Raw genomic sequence first — 23,338 nt, forward strand, 5'->3', positions numbered from 1 at the left:
AAGCACTTTGACTTTTTTTTTTTTTTTTTAATATGTTTGGATTATTTATTTTTACAATGTAATCTTTGCACCAAAAGGCAGGGAGCTGTTACTTTTTATAGTTAAAAGCATTTCTCTCAGATAGTATATGGCAACGCTACACTAACTCTTGAAAGCAGTGCATCGAGCCCCCGCCCATTATAAAGCCAGTAAAAGTCGCCTTTTTTTTTTTTTTACAAAGATGACCTGACAATTTTACACAATCAGACGTACGACCAGAATGTCTCTTGTGAGACAGGAGTGAATTTTGAATCACTTCGACATCACTGTTGTGTTGAAAGCGATTGTTACTTTCCATATTTCCACATAACACCGCCAACATCGTCAAGCATCTGATTATCTGATTGCAAGATGCTGTGTCGCTGTGTGAAAGCACACACTCCCCGCACAAATGTGGCAATGTGGCAATCTCAATGGGTTCTGTATAAAAGGCAAAAGGTGTCACATCTCTGCCTCTGATGCAAATTACAGCAAATAAATACTCTGTGTCCTCTTTGTACCACCTCAATGAATTGACAAGATCACATGATATGCAGTACTGAAATGTCCCAGCAACGGAGTCTTTGTAGGTAAAAACATTGGCATTAAAGGGAACCTATTACGCTCATTTTTTGACCCTTTCTATTGAGTTGTGGACTCCTGTAGAGCAGCGACACACAATAACCCGCAAAGAAACCTTTCTAGATCTTCCAGAATATGCACCTATTCATTCTGTATTTCCTTGGATTTGTGTTTTCCCGCTATCCGACATCAAGCGTTTTGACCCCTGAAACTTCTTTTAGGGGTCAAATGCGGGGCCAAATGCGCAAACCTCATTATCTGAAACCGGCATGGTTTAACAAGAGACTACAACATTCTAACTACATTTATAGGTCAGAGAAGTGGAAAAAGAATAATAGGTTCCCTTTAACTGTTAGCTGTAGGCAACTTCTGGATGTAGTTTTTTTTTTAATTAACTCCACAAAATGGCAGTAACTTATGAGTCGTCAGCATCCACCAACTTTATTTACCGCTGCATGCACTTTAGCCTAGCAGTTTGCTATTAACCGCAATTACATTAGCTCTGTCGATGCTGCGTTGTGCAATATGTTTTTCCCCCACTTTCTCATGCGCTCCAAATCATTTTCAAAGTTAAAAAAATTACTTTTTAACCTGTATTTAAGACTTAAGAAAAAGGATAGTGGCTTTAATTGACAATAAATTTTATCTTCCTTAATATTCAATTTCCGAAATGCAAATGTAAAGCATGGTTTGTCACCTGCCAAGAAAAATAATGCTGTTCATTCAGTCTCCAGCAAAAATGCTTTGGTTTTTTTTTGACCCCCAACAAAACTTTTGAAACTACCCCAGATGTGTTTGTCTGATGCCAGTGTTTGTGAAAATAGCGACACATAGCCTTAAAAGGATTTGCCAATACGCCTTTGATCCAACATCAAACATCAGCCAGACGCTGCTGCTGTTAATGTGAATGCATACTCTACTCTAGCCTACAAGTAAATACATTCCCCTCCATCACTTCAGCAGTGTTGGGTGTGTAAAAAAAAAAAAAGCTGTAATGAAACCTGAAGAGGTTGGAGTATCCCATTCTATCTCAATGAATGGCCTCTAAGTAACTAAGCGCTAAGTCGTCTACAGTCACTGCTTGCGTGGTCTGGAGAAGGAAACAATTGCCAAACAATTGCAACCGTTAATAACAGATGTGGCCGTAGGTAACCCCTGAATGTATAAATAAGATAGCAGGTTAATTATCAAGCACGGTCGGCATCCAGTGTGTGTAGCGTTTCAGTAACTTGATTAACTTCCGAATGGAATATTTACAGCAAAGCCAGTTATACAGTAATTGCTTAGCATTAATCAACACAAGCTTCCTGCCAATTGTGTAGTGAGTAGTAATGAGTCTGGTAATTCCATTTCCAGTTACCATTTAAAATGAGGGTTACTTGATAAACATTTGTGATTCTTTTATATGGAAAATTAAAAAAAAAATCATTAATGCACTTACAGCACTCTCAATGCTCCGGGCTGTCTCGCCAAAAAGCTCCGACTTGGGGTCCTCCATCTCAGGGGTGTAGAACATTTCCTGTCCCTCCACCTGGTCCAAGTGCAGGAAGCCAGTGAACTTTATGGTCGCTTTGAGGAGAGAGAAGAAGAAGAAAAGATCTTTCAAACACTTCATCTCATGCATATGTTTTTTTTGTCTTGATCTTGCTTCCCCCATAGTCTTCGTTTTGGGCTATCAGTGCCACTTTTAGGGTTAGTGATGGACTGTAGTGCATCTGACAGACTGGGTGGTAAAACTGTCTATATGGTAGACATGAGGAAGAAGTGGAGTGTGGAATATGAGAGGAAAAGGGGAAATGGTGGCCAAGTTTTACCAGACGGAGGGTCATCCCAAAAGCTGGCTGAAGCAAGGAGGGCTGGGTAAAAAGACAACATGTTATAGACACACATAACACACAACAGGAGGAAACGGCAACACACAAACATTGAGACTCGACCCAATACTATGCTCTAATATGATGATAAGATGAGCGGCACGGCGGACGAGTGGTTAGCGCGCAGACCTCACAGCTAGGAGACCAGGGTTCAATTCCACCCTCGGCCATCTCTGTGTGGCGTTTGCATGTTCTCCCCGTACTCCGGTTTCCTCCCACATTCCAAAAACATGCTAGGTTAATTGGCGACTCCAAATTGTCCATAGGTATGAATGTGAGTGTGAATGGTTGTTTGTCTATATGTGCCCTATGATTGGCTGGCTCGCGACCAGTCCAGGGTGTACCCCGCCTCTCGCCCCAAGACAGCTGGGATAGGCTCCAGCACCTCTCGCGACCCAGTTAGTAAAAAGCGGTCGAAAATGAATGAATGAATGAATGATGATAAGATGAAAACCAATACATAAAAAAAAAAAATACATTTCCATCTGCGGATGCAACTATGGAGGCTACGTCGCCCGACATCAATCAGCTCTCTCTCTGCACGGTTTTACTCTGGACTTGAGTGAGATGCTGAACTTCCACGCGAGCTCGTAATCAATGAAGCAAATTGCCCAAATCAATCATGGCTGCTCCTGTCTGAGCATCTACAGGGTGGGGGTGGGGATGGAGGAATGGCAGGATGGCTTGTATGATTACCGTGAAAGACTTAATTGTCTCCTTGCAGCAGCGCAAGTGGAACTGAGGCAGCCTGGTTTAAAAATACACCAACAATAAAACGCTACACATTGCAGCCTTGCTTCTTCGGTTCTTTCACAGGAGGGGGTGGGTGGGTGACCTGCTGAGTCAGATTTAATGGCGTCCATAAAATAGAAGCAAAAAAGTTGGGGAAGAAAAACATGAAACAGGGTGATGTTCCGGCAGCAGTACTGTGACCGAGATGTAAATAGAAGAGGAGGTGTCAGAACATCAGCTTCTACTGAACTGTGACTGCTTTCATAGATGTCGAGCGTCCAAGGCCATCTGGAAGAGTTTACAGTAGCTGGAACTTAGCGCGCCATTAACGCTCACCCTAGCCGTCGCTTGGCCGTTATGTTTGATGTCGTATTAGTGCTAGCGCCTTGTTGTTAATGTAGCACACTTTGGTCTAAGGGGGATCGGAAGTATCTCCAAATAGAAATGTTAAGTGGCTCAATACAATGGTACAATTAAAGAATTGATCACAGTTTGGATAATTTATGGCTAAAAGAACTACAGTTCCCATGATGCTTAGAGTGCAGATTCAGAAAGTAGTGACTTGGAGTCATAAAGTGGACACTTGTATCACACCGAGTGTCAGTAGAATTGCAAGGTTTATGTTGTGTCTGAGTATATATCCCATGTTACAATGTGGACACTGTAGAAATCCTCTAAGTGGGTTTCGAATAGAGGGTAAGGAAATCTTACAAGAACCAAATCATAGAATGAGAACGAGATTGTTTATTCCTGACAACAATGCCTAATATCTGCAGTCCCTGTATGCCTACAAGTAAGTGGGTCTTATTACAGCGCAGCTGCAAAAAAAAGCACCCTTCCTTTCCCTGCCCCGCCTTTTATACACTCGAGGCTGGAGTCCTGAGGCCGGAGTCCTGGACCAATCAGCTTTCACCACTGCCCTTGCTTGAACCGCTTTCATGGTGTTTCCGCTATCGTTTGTTTTGTTCATTCTTGACAACAATACCTAATACAGACATTCGGGCTTATCTGCAGTCCCTGTATGCCTACAAGTAAGCGGGTCTTATTAAAGCGCAGCTGCAAAAAAAAGCACCCTTCCTTTCCCTGCCCGGCCTTTTATACACTCGAGGCTGGAGTCCTGGACCAATCAGCTTTCGCCACTGCCCTTGCTTGAACCGCTTTCATGGTGTCTCTGCTATCGTTTGTTCGCTGTGGCATCAAGGCATCTTTCCTTTGCAGGGGCATCAAGCTCTCATATGCGTACTCGATGTTTCCACCTTAACTGTCAGATGTCACGTTAGTCCTCTTTTTTGTGTGTGGGTACGTGTATAAGTGTCCTTTGTATTTGTGAGACTATGTGTTTGCTTTTATCTTTAGCTAGCAAAATTGAGCAAATACCTTCAACACCTACAGTGGTCTTATCTAGCAAATGCAGCTAAATGCCTTAAAATTCGACCTGCCCAGACACGATGTTAATTGCATTCTTCGATTCAATGGTAGGAATTCATGCTGAGAGCCTATGAAGGCTAAAGCAGCCAAGTTTCAGATGTTCAAAACACGATATGGTGATATGAGGCAGGGGTTGACAGAGTGCTTTGGGATTCCACAGGGCAGAGACGCCACTCTGTAATTTGCCAGTCAGATTAACACCAGCGGGACAGAGATACTACAGAGCAAAGGATGGAGCGGGCTCTTTATCTCTTTGAACTTAGTCTGTCCGAAAGCAATGATTGGACCCAAAGCCCTCTGGTAGCCTCTCTCTGGCTGAGTCCACAGAGAAATAAGAGTGGTACAAAGCTGGATTGACACTGACCCGCTTTGGCTGGAGTGGAAAGTGAGCTGTAGCAGCACTCCAGGGAGATATTGAAGAGAGTGTCACCGACTAATAAGACGAAGTAGTGTCTGCAGTGAGCTCAGATTAAAAAACCAAGCAGGAAAATGTGAAGGAAAATAAAGATTTACCACAAATAGAAGGCGCCGACAGAAACTTCAAACCGCGGCAGCCATTAAAATAAGTCAGCAGTTTGGCGACATGATGCAGAAGGAACACAGCAAAAAGAGTATGTGGAATAACCTCATTTAAAAATAGAGTTTAAGATTTAATATTTGATGTGTCCAAGTCATGTGATCCCAGTGGCGGTGGACTTGGTTAGCATCCGCCCCGGTTTGTGTGTTCTTCCGTAAACGTCACACATTTACGCAACAATGCGTTCTTCATTTAGCGTACAATTTGGCGAATATCTTGTTGTGTTATTAATACACTACATGAGTCCAATTGTTAATTTTTTTTTTTTTTAATCACAAAACATCCTACCTTGTTAGCATTCTATTAGCTAGCTAAACAAAACAGCAAGCGGAACCGGAAGATACTTTGTCGCCTGTGATGTCATCAGATGTTGACACAAAATAGGCTTTTATATTTTTGCAAATTTTTTTTTTTTTTTAATGGGAAAAATGTATTTGGTTAATGTCCATTTTGGTTAAAGTTGGAACTTAATGATGCTAACCAAGGCTCTACTGTATGAAAGTTATTATGTTGACGTTTACTACAAAAATACGTATTTATCTTTTCCGTTGTTTTCCACTGTCTGATCAAAGCGGTTACGTTATTGCTCTAAAGTGAACAAACAAAAAGATTTTGACAAAGCTGTTCTGACAAAGTTATTGCATTTGTTTGGGTTGAAATAAGCTATGAAGATAAATGTCACACAAAAGGAGTAGCTCTCGGCCATTTTCATTTTGTAAAGGTAGCGCTCTGAAAAAAAAAAAAAATGGTGGACAGGCCTTGTCTAGGGAGTGGCCATGGACACAAATGATCTCAGTGTATTATACGTATCTCTTGTAGTACAACTCCAATCCATTCTCTGCTATCCGACAGCCCCCCACACACGGAGACACACAAGGACAGTTTTGTGAAGGGATCATCATTTCCCGTTATGACAAACGTCGGTCATATTTTTCCCCTCGTGAAGATTTGTTTACTTCCAATCCATCTGCCCAAATTTTGAGGGAGGAGGTGATTCATGGAAGCAGAGACGGTAGCAGCTGCTCCTCTCTTTGTTTACCGCAGATGGCGGAATATTAGTAGGCTCGAAATACAAACATTAGGAAAAAAAAAAGTGTGTTCAAATCCTAAACTATGAGTGGAGACATGAAATATGACCAAGGAGTTGGTGTTATATTAAATACACTCCACTTACGTGGACAGTTGAAGCCTTCTGGCGTGCCGGATGCAGTCTCGCCGTCAGGGCAGCAACCAAACTCCGTGTTGTCACATGACGATGAGTGGTCAGCGATGGGTATCGCACTGTTTGACACTGTGGAACCTGTGGAAGAGTGGAGGTCCAAATATTAGAAACGCACAAGGCAAACTACAACAAATAAGAACATACCTGGTAAATAAATGAGGACCTTTACAAAGCCTTGTCATTCTTATTTAATGAGGTATTAGCGCTGGAGTAAAAACTTATAGTACTACTCTAATTCTCATAGAGTATAATGTTTATCGATGAAATTATTACATATTTTAATCAGATTAGGATGCATGGCGGACGAGTGGTTAGCACGCTGGCCTCACAGCTAGGAGACCCGAGTTCAATTCCACCCTCGGCCATCTCTGTATGGAGTTTTCTCCGGGTACTCCGGTTTCCTCCCACATTCCAAAAACATGGTAGGTTAATTAGCGACTCCAAATTGTCCATAGGTATGAATGTGAGTGTGAATGGTTGTTTGTCTATATGTGCCCTGTGATTGGCTGGCCACCAGTCCAGGGTGTACCCCGCCTCTCGCCCGAAGACAGCTGGAATAGGCTCCAGCACCCCCAGCGACCCTTGTGAGGATAAGCGGTAGAAAATGAATGACTTAATAATCAGATTAATCACCATTTCAAAATTAATTAATCCTGATTAATCACCATGCGCAGTCTAAAAATCCATTTGTCGAACACTAGTCTCTTTAGTAGTGGCAGAACATTTGAATCACAATTTAAACTCTGTTATTATGAGCAATGAGGGTTTGTTTTCAATGACATAACAACATAATTTAAGGTCAATTGACTTGTTGTCAGTGTATTTTCCAGCATACCTAAATGTAGAAAATGGTACATCCAAATTAAGAGTTATAAAGTGTGTGATAAGAAAGTCCACTTCATGTTTTTCTTTATCTTCCTGTTTATTAACACACACACTATAAAGCCATTTTTCTGAGTGTCCCTGAATGCATTTTGCACTCTTATAATAAGAACGAGGATGAATGGACGTGTGTGAGTAGGAGATACATACAGTAAATGGTGTTGGAGTTGTACTGCTGTTATTGTTCAGGAATAAGTAGTCAGACTCTGTGAGAGACTGTGTGTGTGGGGATGGTCCACTGGGAGCAATACAGAGTGGTGATTCAAAACTTTACTCAACTTTTACTGGTGCTTAATGTATATTTTAGCATTTTAATAAAACATGAGTCCTCTAATTTCACGAGTTCAACAATATTGAGCAATTATGTATTTGTTTAAAAAAACACTTATTTCCTGCAGGCTTTACGTGCATTGTATGACTGTAAATGAAATAGTCTATAAAATATAAAATTAATATCTAATATGATTGCATATTATTATAATAGAAAAGATAATTGTATAATAATTACTAATATTTCCAAAATTTCTTTCCATAAAATTTGATGTAGTTATCGTTGTAGTTGTTTTACAAATCCCCACTTATTATAGATACACACTTTTCAGCTGTGATTGTTTATGAATTAACTATGTTTATTTAATGTGATTAATCATGATTAAATATTTTAATCGATTGACAGCCCTCAGAGGGCAGGCAGTGGAGCCCCTTTCCAGGAGTTGGCAAGGTAACGGCACAGTGAGCGTTGCTGGCCGATGACAACAATAAACAAAAATGTGTAGTACTTATAGTATGTTGTCTGTTAGCTCGCAGTTGTAAAGTTTTATTATTATGAGTCACATACCTGCAGACTATTTGTTGACTTTGCGGTTTTGTCTTTGGAAGATAACAAAGACTATTTGGCATATCTAATATTAAAAACTCTATTCGTCATTCCACAAAGAGACAGCCCGCATCTCTGAAAAGTAGACGTCCTGTTTGTGCGGCTACCTGAAAACATAAAGATTGCAAAAGGTGTGTGCTGCCCCCGCTCGCTGCCCGGGTGTGTAATGCACTGCTCAAGCAGTCAACCTTCATCTTCTCTAATGACGGTGTCGGCGGCGGGGGCGTCTCGGGCCGAAGCGGCACGGTTTATGGCCGCACGGGGATCAGAAATAATCATGGAGGCAAACAGCTAACGGCTAAACAAGTCGTAAAGACGTCAGAAGCGGGCAGGATGGGGGGGTACATTCTGCTCAAGGACTCCCGGTCGAAGCAAAGGTGGAGGAGGGGGGGGGGGGGATTATAGGGCATATATTGGTGTGTGGTCTGCAGATTTATGGATGTCGGGCTGAAGAGACAGAACGGGCTTACACTGCACCGCAATTCCATTGGGAGTGACTGTCACATAAACATACACTAATACAGGCAATGATTAAGTACGGATCTCAATGGAGCACCACTACACAAGCACAATGTATGCACCCCCCTCGAGCCCCCCCCGCCAACCTCTACATGATTTATATACTGTACTTACCGGAATGTGCTCCTGTAATTGAAGCAATGGACTAGTTGGCTGAGTTACATTATCTACCATTCATGACTAAAGGGATGGCAGCGCCTCAAGAGACAGAGCAGGCCATCCAGAAGGTTGTCGGTTCGATCTTCACCCTTGTCCAGTCACTGTTATTGTGTCCTTGGGCAAGACACTTCCACCCACATTGCCTCCAGTGTTGCCCGCACTGATGTACGTATGAAAGCTGCTGTGTCTACAGGTATAGATTACCACCACTAGTGTGTGATTGAGGAGTTAATAAATCATTTTCTCTATTTTAGTTGATATTTATAGGTTATCACATGGTTTGACACTTGGGGGCATGATACCTGGCCTGATACCAGACAAACCATGTGATGATCTTATTATCACATACTATTTAATCATGAGCTTATTATCACGTACTTTCGTTTTTCCATCATGTAACGTGCCAGAGAATTGAATTTTGATTTGACAGAATCAGGCTCGTATTCATCCCCATTTTCTTTTCTGATTGATAAAATAATGTAGCGACCCTGACGTGTTCATGTTGACATGTTGTGCTCTTGAGTGTCTGACTGTTCCACGTGACTGTGAATGCACCAGGGGTGGGGGCGTGTCGTGTTGAGGAAGCACTGTTGCGTTGCTGGCGGTGGTTGCAACGGCGTGGTTACGGTCGACAGTAGCCAGTATTGTTGTGTAATAAAAGCTTGTTAGCGATCACAGTCGTGTCCTTTCCATAGCGTCGGCAACGACGTTACAATAAACATAGACACGTATTTGTCTAACTCAGGCGGGGGAATACTTTCTACCAGTCTTTGTTCGTTCTTGCAGTTGCAGTCGCCCTTGGTTTTCCGACTTGTATTTGCATTTTTAGTTTTTTTCGATCATTTCAAGAGTGTCCTCCTCATTAATGGTAATAAAACGTTCCATTTCTAATATTCTGTTTGCTATTTTCCCTATTTGTCTTTCGCCGGGAGTGTCAACCGCTGACATGTTGACAGAGCACAGACGGCAGCAAAAAAAACGCTTGTGCGCTGTTCTCTGATTGGTTGTTTCACGGGCACGATACCAGAGCAGCGCGCTCTGAGTGGACAGCTACAGGGGGGTTGATACTGGACATGGTTAAACTCTATATTTTATCAGTATCACTGCCCTGGGCTTTGACACAGTATCATTTCGGCCTTTTTCCCGTATCATTCATGGGCGGTTTCTAGGGTACAGGGCCAATTAATACTGTAGTATGTGATAAATAAAAATATCACTAATCAATAATAATAACAACAGTGTTGTTGCAAGCACCCTTGGTTAGCAACATGGAGAGCTGCCAACCGTGGATTGTTGAAATCTGCACCACACACACACACACACACATAAATAACACTATGGCACGGTTGGCTACACATTCATCCACACAAGACAGCAGGTCTCCTCGGTGGACAGTCGACATGCTCCCCGCGTCACCGAGCATTGGTCAGCATCTGACAGGAGAATAAATCTCCGACTCTGGGAATGGAAGGAAGACCACAACAAAGGCCGTGCCGTTTCCCCCGAACCGTCCGTTACGACACGGCCGCTGCAACCTGACAACCCGAGATGGATGGATAAATGGGGAGGGAGGAGAAAACAACAAGCCATCACATGGAAAAGGCACCAGTCAACCTCAGGCACGAGGAGGGACGTCGGAAAAGATTTGGGACGAATGGTCATGTGACTGATTGAAGGCATTCATATCATCCTCTCCATTCAGGGCCCCCCGAGGAGACCCAGTTACGGGCCAACGCTTTCATCTGGCCACAGCTCAAAGTCTATTTGAGAGTGCTGGAAGGATAGCGGCCTGGACCGTGCGGTGACAGCGAACCATGCAAATAGATTCCTTTCTGTCTCAAATTGAGATACACACTCACAGGCCACAACATTACTTACGTCTGTACAATCTAATGAGATCAAATATGTGAGCTGCAGCTGAGATTTTGCCGTTGAGGACGACAAGTCTGTCTAAACATGCAGTACACTGATATATTATATATCAGTGTTTTTCAACCTTTTTTGAGCCACGGCATGTTTTTTACGTTGGAAAAATTTTGCGGCACACCAATAACCAACATTACAGTAAAGTCTCGTTATATCGATATTCTCGGGAGTCGGAAAAAATACCGATATAACCGGACTATCCATATATCCGATCCTGCGCCGAACTACATTAAAAGTGGGCGGATCTTTGATATGGCATGTAATTTTCTCCTTGAGTTCATGGATTGCGTATCTAGCATGCTTTTGTACTACAATAAATTTTGTACTACAGTAAATAAAAAGAAACTTACGCTGTAGTGATTACCGGTTACCGGGACATAATTCACCCCGGGACTATCGATAGGGAAGGTGTTGCCACCCGGAGGGGTAGGTGCGAGGGACGGGTGTTTTCCGCTGTGTGTGCTGCGCTCTGGTGGTGGAAGTGTGAAAAATAAAGTTGACTGGAAGCAGCCGTTCGCCGTGTTCTTTTTTGGTATTGAAATCCTTAAGCAAAGATTGATTTAAGCTGCTTTTGTATCGATATAAGCAGACCAAATTGGCTGGTGGGAGATGAAAAGGGCATCCTAGTAACCGGATTATCATAATAACCGTGTATCGTACTAACGGAGCTAATTATATCATAAAAGACTAGAAATTTGCCGGGAAATGAAAATAGTGTCGTAATAAGTAGTAATTCGTTTTAACCGATATCGATATAACGAGACTTTACTGTATTTGCTTCTTTCAGGTTTTTTCCTGATTACGGACTTGCCACGGCGGATCCTTTTGATCCGCATACTAATTTAACCAACAATGTTACAAAATGTCACCACTACCTCAGCTACGTGTTGCCACACGGACGAATATTACATTGCTCTGCCAGTCTTTACACCAATGACACGCGACAATGACATAATATCTGCAGAAAATTATTAATACATGTTAATAAAAAAAAAGTGATATTGAATAATTCCTCACGGCACTATTATATATCACTCTGTGATGAAAAGTCAAACATTTTGCTAATTATCTTCGCGCATCTGTGGTGAAAATTTTGTAGCAATATGACAAACTGTTTTTGGTACACCCGGTAGTTACCAAAAAAAATGGCCACTTCCAACCAATATGGCCGAATTATATCGGAACTGTGTGCGTTCATTTTATAGAATGAACAATCAAATGACATGAATGTGTTATGATATGACAAACATTTCAAGCTAGCAAAGCATTATGGGTCATGATAATGAAAGAGCAAGGATTTACCCAAAATCTCCTCTGCCCCACTGGCCTCTGCTGATACACCGCTACCCGCTTCCTCTTCCTGCTCCTCCTCTTCCTCGGCCTGGTCATCGCCACTGGGCTCCCCGCTGCCCGACCCATCAAAATTGGAATTGGCGGCAACGGATGGGGCGGGGCTAGTGCGGGATGCGGCGGCGGTGGAGCGCGGCGACTGAGGCTGGATGTGGATGGAGTGGTGGTGGTGGTTTGCCTGAGCACGGTGGTGGGTGAGGGTGGGTGAGGGCGTGGTGGTGGTGGGGGGCAGCACTGTGGTCTCGGCGGTCTCGGCCATTCTCGGAGGCGGGATGGCCCACACCTTGTTAATGTGGAAAGGGGCTGGCGTTGTGATGGCGGCGGCGGGTGAAGGGGTCGGAGTGGGTCGCTCTGCCCGCTCGGAGATGGTCTCTGGCGAAGGGAAGGGGAGGAAGCAAGGAATGGATGAATGACTGAGCAAAGATGGAAATGTTTGACTTTTGAATTTGTGTCAGATGACTCATAACAACAAAACAATTGCACAATAGAATAAAGCGGCAAGACCAAAACCCTGACACCCTCAACTTGAACTGGGAAAGGCGAGAGGTGCAGATGATTATGGTAATGGTTTCATTTATTTCAACATTATACGTCTATACATCACATGTGACAATTCACAGTTCCCCCATCTGTTTAACATTAATTGTTTGTTTTCATTTGTCCACTTCCTGTATTCAAAAAGAAATAATTGCTGGTTAAATATGTAGGAAAATGATCAGGTAATTGAATCATGTGGTAAAATACATCCATCCATTTTCTGTACCGCTTATCCTCAAGAGTATTGCGGGCATGCTGGAGCCTATCCCAGCTGAGAGGCTGGATACACCCTGCACTGGTCGCCAGCCAATCACACATATAGACAAACAACCATTCACACTCACATTCATACCTATGGACAATTTGGAGTCACCAATTAACCTAGCATGTTTTTGGAATGTGGGAGGAAACCGGAGTACCCAGAGAAAACCCACGCATGCATGGGGAGAACATGCAAACTCCACACAGAGATGGCCGAGGGTGGAATCGAACTAGGGTCTCCTAGATGTGAGGCCTGTGCGCTAACCACTCGTCCACCGTGACACTAGTTAGGACTTTTTATCTCATAATTCATACATTTTCTATACCGCTTATCTTCATGAGGGTCGCGGGGGTGCTGGAGCCTATCCCAGCTGGTGGCCAGCCAATCACAGGGCACATATAGACAAACAACCATTCACACTCACATTCATACCTATGGACAATTTGGAGTCGCTAATTAACCTAGCATGTTTTTGGAATGTGGGAGGACACCGCAGTACCCGGAGAAACGGGGAATGGAACCCGGGTCTCCTAGCTGTGTGTCCTGCATAATGATGACAATTTTAATCTGGAAATGATTATTTAATTTCCATTATTTCGTATGGGAAAATGGCTTTGAATTGCCAGCAAATTAGTGTTCTCTAAGTGTACTACATTCATTCATTTTCTAACGCTTTTATTCACAAGGGTCGCGGTGGGGGGGCTGGAGCCTATCCCAGCTGAGAGGCTGGATACACCCTGCACTGGTGGCCAGCCAATCACAGGGCACATATAGACAAACAACCATTCACACTCACATTCATACCTATGGACAATTTGGAGTCGCCAATTAACCTAGCATGTTTTTGGAATGTGGGAGGACACCGCAGTACCTGGAGAAACGAGGAATCGAACCCGGGTCTTCTAGCTGTGTGTCCTGCATAATGGTGACAATTTTAATCTATAAAAGATTATTTTATTTCCATTATTTCGTATGGGAAAATGGCTTTGAATTGCCATTTTCAATTGAACAAATTAGTGTTCTGTAAGTGTACTACAGTGATGATAAATATGGATGATGACATACAGCATTCACAGATGTATGCATAGTATTGTTTCGTCTGCAGATGTTGCATACACAGTGTGGCTATCAGAGCACGGTGATGGAGTGTCTACTTTTCCCTGCTTCCTATTCATGTTTGCGCGTTGCATGTACGCTTTGAATTCTATATCCATATTCACATGCTGCCGTGCAGGAGCAAAGCTTTAATCACCAACAGCTAGTGCCTCTGGTGATGAATGATTGATAGAAATGGGGCATAAAATAATAATAAAATAAAATGGAAAAAAAAAAAAACAGAGAAGAGAAGCCGGCTTTAACTCTGGGCTTCAAAGACTCCCTGGCACCGACGCCGCCAACAAACAGCAAACAAGTGCACACTCGGCAAGGAATCACTTGGAATATGGAGGAGAGTGGATGCTTGCTGCAGAGAGACCATCATTAACCATGCGAGGAGGGGAAAGAAAAAAAAAAAAACAGCTCTGGTGGCCAAAAGACATAACTGTGTCTGATGAAAGAGCGATAAATAGGACAAAAAGTCCCCCTGGAGAGACGTGACTAAATAAGAAGATGCTACTTCAGCCGGTAAGCTTCCTCACTGCTTACGGCGAGATTATGCAAGTCGCCACATGGATAATATAGTCAGAAAGTCATAGTGTCAGAAATTAAAACACAAGCAATATGTGAAGATCCTCTATATGAGATGAGTGCTCTCTATTCTCGATATAATAGAAGCACACTGCAGTTTTTATGAGTCAAAGATCCTTTATATGACAGGATGTACTGCAAAACCTTCTTAACCTCATTAGGGATCACCCAACATTATGCATATCGTAATCACGCTACTATAATCTGCTATTTGACTGACAGTTGGTGGCTGAGGTGTGAAAAGCGATCCCTCCCAAGACGGTAGAGGGCCTTGGGAGAGGTGTCAGCTTAAGAGCTTGGAATTTTTTTATTTTTGTATAGGGGGAGATTTGGAGTGTAAAAAAAAAAAGAAGTGGAGATGGTATCGCTGACATTGTGGTGGAATGCATTGCCGTTCCCCTCGGCTACACCTGTCACTCCTCATCCAGGTTTAGTGTCAACTGGCTGGATGGCTGCACAGATAATGACACAAGGTAAGGAAGGAAGGAAAGGAAAGGTGGAAAAATCCACAAAATGTTCACAAAGAGTTGATCATAAATGTCTTGCATTGTAAGTTGGCAAAGGGATGATACAAAAGGGGACCAATTATGCTTTTTCCACCTTGCTGACCTATAAATTTTACTTTATTTTAGTTCTATTAAACAGTTGTTAACTTTTTAAATGGTGTTTAACACTCCATTTTCCTTTTCTTTCTCTCGCCTTTCCCTCTCAGCAGGCCAGAGAGCAGTCGTGTCACCACCAGATGGAGAAGAAGAAAATAAATCATTGTCAACATGGCCAGTCTTAAAGCGTGCACTTATTGTTGAAATGTGCTTATTAAGATTGTTGGGCTTGTCAGCCGTGCTCGTTGGCGAGGAGGACATTGAAAGGGAAAAGACAGCACCCAGAAGAAGAAGAGTGACAAACAGGCTAATAAAATACAGCAGTGAGGAGAGAAGACGGCAGACAAAGAATGAGAGGCTTGAATAATGACAAATAACTGGTGAAGGAAACCAAAACGTGATTAGAAGACGCGGGATGACGATACAGTATGCTGCCAGTCTTTGTCAGTGTGCCGCAGGTGATAACACCATATGGGAGGAGGGACAAGTCATTGCCAGCTTGGTTGACACTTCCCACTGAGTGCTGAAATTGCTCACTGGTCCTGAACACGACTCTTGGAGATCAGGCTTTCTGACCTCAGATTATATTTTAGATTCATTTAGATCATTTCAGTTTGGGTGGGATGGGTCAAAACGCTTTGTTTGAAAAGGCGTGGTAAAACTGCTCCTTTGTGATATCACAGAGGGGCGGACTTCCATATATGGTTCATAGTTAGGAAGCACTTTGTGCACTTAGTGTGACCAATCACAGCGAAGTGGGCATGACCGGAGGCGGACTGTGGGTGGAATAAATTAAAACAGACCGTTTTGGCTGGAAGCCTAAATCAAAGGAAATACAGCTGCAATAGGTGCAGATTCTGGGGAATCTAAAAAGTTTTATGTGTGGGTTATTGTGTGAAGCTGCTCTATAGGAGACCACAACTCAATACAAAGGGTAGAAAAATGAGCATAACAGGTCCGCTTTAAATTATATATGTATTATAATTCGATACTTAAGTGACACTTCAAAATAATCAATTAAAAGCTGGAATAGGTGCAGATTCTGGAAAATCTAAACGCAGTTAGAATGTTGTATTCTCTTGTTAAACTATGCCGGTTTCACATAATGAGGTTTGCGCATTTGGAAGTGACCCCTTGAAAGTTGGGATGGCTCAAAACGCTTCATGTCGGATAGCAAGTAGCACAAATCCAAGGATGTACAGAATGAATAGGTGTAGATTCTAGAAGATCTACAAAGGTTTCTGTGCGGGTTATTGTGTGTAGCTGCTCTATAGGAGACCACAACTCAATACAAAGGGGTGGAAAAATTAGCATAATAGCTTGAGGAGTCCCACAATCCATCCATGCTCGATAGGACTCATTCTTCAGATTGGCCGACTCGACAAACGGGAAACTCTGCCAGACTTTCCCAGCAAACCCTCACTACACATTTGGGTCTCCCATGTCTGACTGGGATCTTCTCCCATCATCTAATCCAACTCATCATCAGGTCATCCCTGGGAAAGTCTTTTCCAGGGTACGACTGTGAGTCAAACTACAGTCGACTACAGGAGGGGCAATGTTGTTTTCATCCTGGTTGCAGAACCCCGGACCTTGTAAGGGTACTGGAGGGTACATGGGAGTTTGCCCCAACTCACCATTAGTAGTCAGTACTACTATTTAGATGGAGCAGCAGTCCTTACTGAGCGCTAAACATAACACTTAAGTCACCGCGAATTGCATACTTACAATCCAGACCAAGCTTGTTGTTCTGCAGAGTATGGTGTAGTTGATGAGGTCTCACCGATATGGTCCAATATCTAATTTCTATGCCGATTTTGCCATCCCTTAGTGTTCCTTCAAAAGGTTAATAAATGTATTCAGATGGCAACGGTTTGAGCTTAAATTTCCATGATTTACTGCAGGAAAACGTCTGGCATTGTGTTCAACATTAGACACTCCACTCCATCTGACTACCCCCTGATTTCCATAAGCTCCTGGCAATGCCGCGGTGACAAAATTCGGCATGGCGAGCACCAGCCTTCCCTAAATCCGCCGGGGTCTGCAGACGCCGTATGTAAACAGCAGGAGGGCCGAGTGGTTTGCTCGGGAAAGGAAGGTGGCGGCAGCAACAGCAAATGCTAATTCGCACCCAGCCACACGTGAAATGAGCTCCACATCCAAACCCCTGAAGCCTACACTAGTGGCGGAGATGCTACCCGCCGTGCGACCGCATACGGGCGGGGGGAAAAAAAAAAAAAAAAAAAAGAATTAAAAGATCTTCCATCGGTGTGCCTGTCTGTTCCTTCCCTGAGGGCTTGATAGAATGAGAAAGAGGGAAAAAAAGAATGTGCTAGGAGGCGTCTTACGGCCTTCCTTCCATGCGCGCCAACACTTGGCAAGGGATTACACACGAGTGCCAGGCAACAGAAGCTCAGGGTAAAAAAAAAAAAAAAGAAAAAGAAAAAAAAGACTAAACTTTGGCTGTTAAAACGTTTCAGAGTCTGTCTGGCCTGCTGACCTCTTCCTAGTCATATCAGCTCTTTGATCAGTCCACCTAGAATTTGACCATGAAGCTCTGGGAGAAATAAATACCGTCATACTCACACTACATTAATGACCAAGCGTCCATCATGTAGGATGGATAAGGTAACTTTAGACAGATTTTGGTAAGACTCAATAAAAGAGCCAAAGAGTCAATAATGGAAGATGGATAAGCTAACCTACTAAAAGGGTGTAAAAAAAGACTCTGGAAAACGAGTACATAACGCAAGATGGAGAAGTTATCGCGCTGACAGGTGTACAAAAGACAGTGAAAGGATATTTTCCAGCCAACCAAACATATATGAGGCATCATGAGGCAGTGAACCACACATCTGGTCCTATACCCAACACTTATTTGGCAATTACTATACGTATACTTTCCATTGGGTATCCAGATATCCATTGGGGGTGTCCAGACTCTCATTGCTATGATTCTTTCTGTAGTGACGCACATCATATGGCTCCTACTTACACAGCTCTCTGTAGGCGGTAAAACTAATTTTGGCAAATGTCACTCAACACATGAGGACTCCTAACATTATTTTCTCTAAAATAATGTAATGGTAATGAAAAAGTAAATATGTCTTAGTTGTTTTTAATATCAGGACCGAACAGCTCCACTATTATGCTCATTTTCAGCCCTTTGTATTGAGTTGTGGACCTCTATAGAGCAGCTAGATACGATGATGATGAGCTTCCAGAATCTGCACCTATTCCAGATGTGTTTCCTTAGATTTCCTGCCTCCCACCAAAACAGTCTTGTTTTAATATATTCCACCCATGTCCTGCCTCCGGGCGAGCCCACTTTTGTCTGTATAGGCGTTGATAATAAATAAATCCTTTGGACAGGTACTTAAAAGTGGTTAGGAGCTACTGGTTGGAGACCCCTGACTTACCGTGTATGGAAACTTAAGTCCACTTTTACTGAGTGCAGGCAATCTTGGCGTAACATCGGTAGTGGAAATGTGGTCATTACATATTTTTAGCGGGACTGTGTTAACCGTGTTAAAAAAAAAAAAACGAGGTCGACCCACTGATTGTGGTGGGAAAAGGCTATTAGCAGCTCCAGACATTGGTGAGCTTGCAATTGACATGCATGCAGGGAACACTCACCACGCTCCCTGTATGCACACTCTATAATGCTACACAAAGACAACCATTTTCTTCTGCTTGATGTTTGCCTAAAAAAACGTTTTCTGGGAACCACTGCTAACACCGTAAACAGAGCAAAGCAGAGCTGGGAGTGGGCATATGAGGTCCAGCATGCCACTCCCCCCATCTGTGGGTGGGGGTGTGTAATGCACAGACTTCAGTTGGATTCACCTGTGCATTGTCCAAAGTGTTGCACGCTGATGTCCTTGTCCTGCCTGCAGGCGATGGTCCTCAGCTGGCACTGGTCGGCATATGTAACTCCGTCTGAGCCGCACACCTGCTCCGTGGGGACAGAAATGGAGAAGGTTAGGCTACTCCCTATTGGAAACCTTCTTACATGACGTTTGAGGAGAGACACCTTGGTTTTGTTGGTCTCGTCGCAGTCAGGTGAAGGACACTCGCAATGGGCCTGACCGTTCACTTCAATGCAAGACGCTCCGAAACTGCAAACCAACTCGTCACATGAATTTGGAGCCTCTGGACCTTAAAAAAATTAATAAAAGTTTGTAATGTATTTATTTGGTCATGGTGACTATTTCTTATTGATGGAAATATTTCTGTACCATGTATTGTACACACTGCAGAACCAAAGTTGTTCATACACAAATATACCCCCAAAACAGTATATTTACCTGTGCCATACGTCAATAAATAATTCATAGTTTCCTAGTATTTCATCGAAGCTGTCTTAGCCGGAATAGTGAAAATGTAAGCACACAACAAAAAACAACATATCCCTCTCGACATATAAGCAGCGTTTGAAGCTTTCAAGTTGGCGCTGCAGGAGCTGAATAAGCTCACTGTGTGCCCACCAGGATGTAAGTGAGGGGTCTTTGCATCAGCGCTACATCATAACGGCTTAAATTCCACCCCAACCACCTCCCGCCGTCCATGTCTTCATGCCCCCGCAATCCTGCAAGCCCACCTACCACCTAGCGGTCTTTTTATCTGACATGGTGAGCGTGGAGGGGGGGGGGCGTCCCGCCACTGCTGACTTCATTAAGCCTTTTGACTTCCAGTCGATATTTGATAGAGCATCTTAATCAAGACAGCGGTATGGACCCCCAAAGCCCATCTCCTCCCGCACACAGCGGGAACTAACCTTTCTGGCAGGCTACTTTAAAGCCTGTGCACCCACTTGCTTATCTGAGTAGTATACACACATACAAATAAACAGTACAGAAATTGTATTTACGTTGATGGATTAAAATATTATACAACTCCTTATATCACTTCTGCCTGAGCTTGCCTCATTGAAAAATGTCCTGGGAGCCATAGTTAACTAATGTAAACAGAGGGAAGCAGAGCTGTGTGCAGTGCACCTGGCCTACAGCGCATGCCCATATAAGGAAGCCCAGTTCCCTGTGACATCACAGAGAGCCTGTGTTAGAAAAAACTCTCTGAGACCGAGCCAACGCAAACATCTTTCACGGCTCATTATCTGAAAACTTGGTTAGAACTAGAAACTTCCATCCATCCATCCATCTTTTTGTACGTATTTGTACTGTATTTTTTTGCTACTTAGCAGACGGAAGGCAATATATAACACAAATCTACGGGCTTGAATGTATTGTGTGGCGTACCTCAGGCATCAATACCGAGACCATAACTGTTTAATCTACACATAAACATCTGGAAAAGTCCTAAAGGAATAAATTAGGAATAAAAGGAATTCATTCATTTTCTGACACTTATCCTCACAGGAGTCGCGGGCGTGCTGGAGCCTATCCCAGCTGAATTGACCTTAAATTATGTCATTATGTCATTGAACGCAAACCCTCATTGCTCATAATAACAGAGTTTAAAGTGTGATTCAAATTTTCCGTCACTACTAAAAAGACTAGTGTTCGACAAATGGACTTGTTTTAGATTGCTCATGGTGATTAATCAGGATTAATTAATTTTGAAATGGTGATTAATCTGATTATTAAGTCATTCATTTTCTATCGCTTGTCCTCACGAGGGTCGCTGGGGGTGCTGGAGCCTATCCCAGCTGTTTTCAGGCAAGAGGCGGGGTACACCCTGGACTGGTGGCCAGCCAATCACAGGGCACATATAGACAAACAACCATTCACACTCATATTCATACCTATGGACAATTTGGAGTCGTCCATTAAACTACAAACGTCTATAAAGAATAAAGTGGTACTACCTTTGTCACAGCCGTTCATGGCCATCTTGCTTCCGTCTGGACACACGTTACACTTCATGCCCTTCACGCCAGCCTTGCAGGAGCATAGACCTGACATCTGCTCGCAGTCGTCACGCACGGACCCGTTGGCATCGCAGTTGCATGCTGCCCATGGACGAGGACAGAAGACAGGATTGATTAGAGGTGTTGATTAGTATTCTTTGATGATGGGAGGTGGTGACAACAATCCTGTCGTGTTCTGTTTTTCCCAGTTTCGGGGACCTTGTTTGCTGTGGGGAAAATCTTGTTAAGGTGGCTACGAGGCACATCTCAGCTTATTGACTGGAAAATCATTTGACCATTGACACATAGGCTAGATGATACTAGCTGTTGGAGTAATTATTGACAAATAAACGTACACAATTATGTATCAGGATTATTACAGCTAACTGATACTGCCGGAAATGCTGCGTCATGGCGGAATGAACTACCCTGCCTGACCGAAGTTAGCTGGGATAGGCTCCAGCATAAGTTAAAAAAATGTAGTTTTACTATAATTACAGTGGACTATTTGTGTTGCCAGGTGCATCGTCTACAGAAGGCAAAAAAGTGATGGGGTCTCGAATTAGCGGGCCAAAAATCATTTCCTCTTAATGTGCCTTAAAATCCATTCCATTTTCTCATGCACTCCAAATCATGTCTTACGTGTGCATCCGCTCATGTTCTCCGTCACAATCCCGCGGAAGTTCCAGAAGCCCGGTTCGCAACGGTCGCACTTCTGGCCCCCCACGCCTGGCTTGCAAGAGCACTGCCCGGTGGCCGGGTCGCACGTTCCCTTGTAGGAGCCGTAGACGTTACACTGGCAGGTGCCTGAGGACAACAAGACAAGGACAAGATCGATTCCTCCACAACGGGTTGCTTATTTCTCTTACTTTGAAAGAGCACAGCGGTGTGGCTTCAGAGCGGCCCTCTATAGAAAAAAAGTATTCATTTTACGAGAGTGCGTTTTCGTCTGGAAAAATCCAAACAATTAGCTAGATCTAAACTAGCTAAAATTTTATAGGCCACCTCCAGAAAGTAGTTTTTATGTAATCTTGCTATCACTTCTGTGGAAGAGAAAGCAGGAAACAGGCACATGACAAACTTATTGTTTAATCGCCGACGTCAAATGCAATAACTTAACACAGATTAAGAGTAAAAACTACAGGGGCGGCGACTCACTTGGACAGCCCGCCAGTCCGACTCCCAAGGCGGCTGTGATGTTGTCAGAACAGCATCCGTAAACCGACGCGCTGCAGTGCTGGAACACCGTTGGCTCTGGCAGCAACGTGGCTGAAGTCACTGATTAGACAGGAAACACAAAAAGAAAAAGATGATGAGGGGGAAAAGCAGAACGAGGGAAATAAAAACACGGTAACACAATCACCGCGGTAACTTTATTTGGGGCTGGAGGTTTGCAGGGGAGCTGCTGGTGGGCTTCCAGATAACTATTCTATTTACGACTTTCTCCTCCGAAAAAAATCAGGGAGGAAAATGACGCTATTATCTCAAGTGAAAACAAACAATAGCGTCGCCGGTGACATTTAGCACCAACTCGGAGGCATGTTCTCTATATTTGTTGCCGTCTAATAGGACACAATTGAAAATGCTGCCCTACAGCCACCCTCAACAGAATAAAAAAAAGACAGATGTGCAACATAATAGGAGAGAATTTTTTGTCAGGCAGGCTCAGGTTGTGGTGGTGCTTCTTTGTTTGGGCAAGCAGCAGCCTTCAACCTAGCCATGTGACAGCCCTGTGAAGACAGCGGGGAGCAGTACTTTTGTCCTCATTTAAACTGGACAATTCATAAGCATGTGTGCAATTTGTACACATTTTTTAAAATATTTCATCCATCTTCTATGCCGCTTATCCTCACTAATGTCGCGGGGGTATGCTGGAGCCTATCCCAGCTGACATCCTGGACTGGTCGTCAAGCAGCCAATCACAGGGCACATATAGATATGTTTCATACAGAGTATTTGCAAAATTAATACACTTGTTTGAATTCTTGTTCCTGTACATTTATGTCAGTCCCTATTTGCCATTCTAGACTGATGGGGCTAAAATATACCATTAAAAAAAAAAAACAACAGTTAATATTGCGAATTCTACCTAGCAACTATAAGTCGCACTTTTTTTTTTCATAGGTTGGCTGTTCCTGCAACTTATACTCCAGAGCGACTTATAAATGAAAAAACTGTTATATTACTATTATATTACTGTTATGTTACACAAACACTGGACACCTTTTCTGTTTAT

At 43.2% G+C, this 23,338-nt stretch overlaps 1 protein-coding gene across 5 annotated transcripts in view; it reads right to left on the bottom strand.

The window, feature by feature from the left end:
- The window catches only part of agrn (agrin), a 240,434-nt gene that overhangs the window by 44,895 nt on the left and 172,201 nt on the right, over positions 1 to 23,338 (bottom strand). For 4 of the 5 annotated variants that reach the window (XM_058085205.2, XM_078798096.1, XM_058085206.2 and 1 more), the window contains 8 exons: positions 22,261 to 22,380; positions 21,745 to 21,909; positions 21,061 to 21,204; positions 19,267 to 19,391; positions 19,080 to 19,185; positions 12,099 to 12,518; positions 6,386 to 6,511; positions 2,042 to 2,169 (listed from right to left, as the gene is read on the bottom strand). In XM_058085205.2, the coding sequence (XP_057941188.2) occupies positions 2,042 to 2,169; positions 6,386 to 6,511; positions 12,099 to 12,518; positions 19,080 to 19,185; positions 19,267 to 19,391; positions 21,061 to 21,204; positions 21,745 to 21,909; positions 22,261 to 22,380 (1,334 nt within the window). The remainder of the gene's footprint in view (positions 1 to 2,041; positions 2,170 to 6,385; positions 6,512 to 12,098; positions 12,519 to 19,079; positions 19,186 to 19,266; positions 19,392 to 21,060; positions 21,205 to 21,744; positions 21,910 to 22,260; positions 22,381 to 23,338) is intronic. The other variant, XM_078798098.1, reaches the window with a different exon arrangement.

Source organism: Doryrhamphus excisus, linkage group LG17 (genome assembly GCF_037039965.1).
Source record: "Doryrhamphus excisus strain RoL-2023G ecotype Guam linkage group LG17, RoL_Dexc_Guam_v1.1, whole genome shotgun sequence".
Taxonomy (NCBI): Eukaryota; Metazoa; Chordata; class Actinopteri; order Syngnathiformes; family Syngnathidae; genus Doryrhamphus; species Doryrhamphus excisus.